The 1,426-nt window shown below is 38.4% G+C and overlaps 1 protein-coding gene across 1 annotated transcript; it reads left to right on the forward strand.

Moving 5' to 3' along the window:
- Nucleotides 1-207, forward strand: K441DRAFT_546568 (uncharacterized protein; the record flags this gene model as incomplete). Its single annotated transcript, XM_067642871.1, has 2 exons — nucleotides 1-66; nucleotides 88-207. Coding segments are annotated over 2 exons (186 nt in total), but the record flags the coding sequence as incomplete, so codon positions are not given.
- Between the last annotated feature and the right edge of the window lie 1,219 nt (nucleotides 208-1,426).

Genomic DNA, 1,426 nt, shown 5'->3' on the forward strand with positions numbered 1-1,426 from the left:
CTTGTCTTCCTTCCTTTTTATTTAACGCACGTTCTGCAACCTTTTGATCTATTATACTTTTGCCCAGTTAAATTAAAGCATTAATAGCAGATTACTAAGCTTGCATATATTAACGATATAGCTCTAATTAAGAAGCACCGCTTTATTAAGTATTACTATAGGGCGCGAGAGGAAGGCCTTACGGCAAGGGTAATTAAATCTAGGTAGCGCGCCTCTAGTATCTACCCCTACTATCCGCGCAAAGGCCTTAAGTCTTCATAGGTTAAAAAAAAGGCTCTAATAAAGGCTTTAAGCTTTAAGCAACCCAAAATCAATTAATTTAACATCATTACCACCCTAAAGAAACCCCGTAATATGTACGATATAATATAGGGTCTTCGCATTAAGCGTACGCCTAATTAGAAGACAAGGGCAGCTTTATAAAAAGTAGCTCAACAATTTAAGCAGCTTACTACGGAAGTTGCATATAAGGAGGCTCAGATACATAGCTTGCAATCGCAGCTTAAGGACCTCAAAGGTCCAAAAAGCGCAAGAAGGTAGCCGTAGATCTAAATACAAAGTTTGCAAATATAGATTCGATCAAGAAAGCAATAGATAAAGTAGAGAAGGAAGAGGCACCTATAGAGGTAAAGGAGGTAATATCACGACCCCAAAGGGCGTCTGCTCAAAAGGCCAAGGCTAATATATTAAAATCTATATATGTAGAGGTGACCAACCTTGATTGATCAGGTGTAGATAGCTCAAATTAAGGTAGTGACCGATTTGGTGAGGCGAGCGACTTCGGGGGGTCGCCGAGTTCCGGGGGCCCGAGCTTAGAACGTTAGCTATAGCTTTATCCTTATAAGTAGCACTTATTAAACGTAGGGCTAAAACTAAATAAAGATTAGGGGCGGTAACCGGAAGATTAATACGGTAAATAGCTGCTAGTATTAGCTGTTTATAAATTGTATTAGGGTATAGGAATAGAGCAGTATTTTAAGACAGAAGCCTTACTTCCGTATTTAAAGTAAAGACCTAGCTTAATGCGTCCTTATTTAGGGGACCCTAGTAGGGTATACTCTAGGGTTTCGGAGTTAATCCCTATAGCTTTAAGGTGCTTAGGCTAAGAAAATAACTCAATAAGGACTTATAGGACTGTTATATTGCATTAAGAGGCGGGCTTTAGTGTTGAGTGTAGTATATTATTATACCATTTATTAATAACGTTTATATAGGCGTTAAGGGCTCCTAGTAGGTCTACGCCTATTAGGGAAGTTTTTAGTTTAGGGCTTAGGGATTTAATAAGGCTATTAATTAGTGCGGAGTTATTCTAGCCTATTTTCCTTACGTAGCGGTTAAATTTAGAGAAGTAAACTAGGAAACTATTTTTTTCCTAAGCTATATAGTTTACCTTCCTTTAAGCGGTAGCTTAGCGGTTTAGGTTACC

The sequence above is a fragment of the Cenococcum geophilum genome (assembly GCF_001692895.1).
Source record: "Cenococcum geophilum 1.58 unplaced genomic scaffold K441scaffold_9, whole genome shotgun sequence".
NCBI lineage: Eukaryota > Fungi > Ascomycota > Dothideomycetes > Gloniales > Gloniaceae > Cenococcum > Cenococcum geophilum.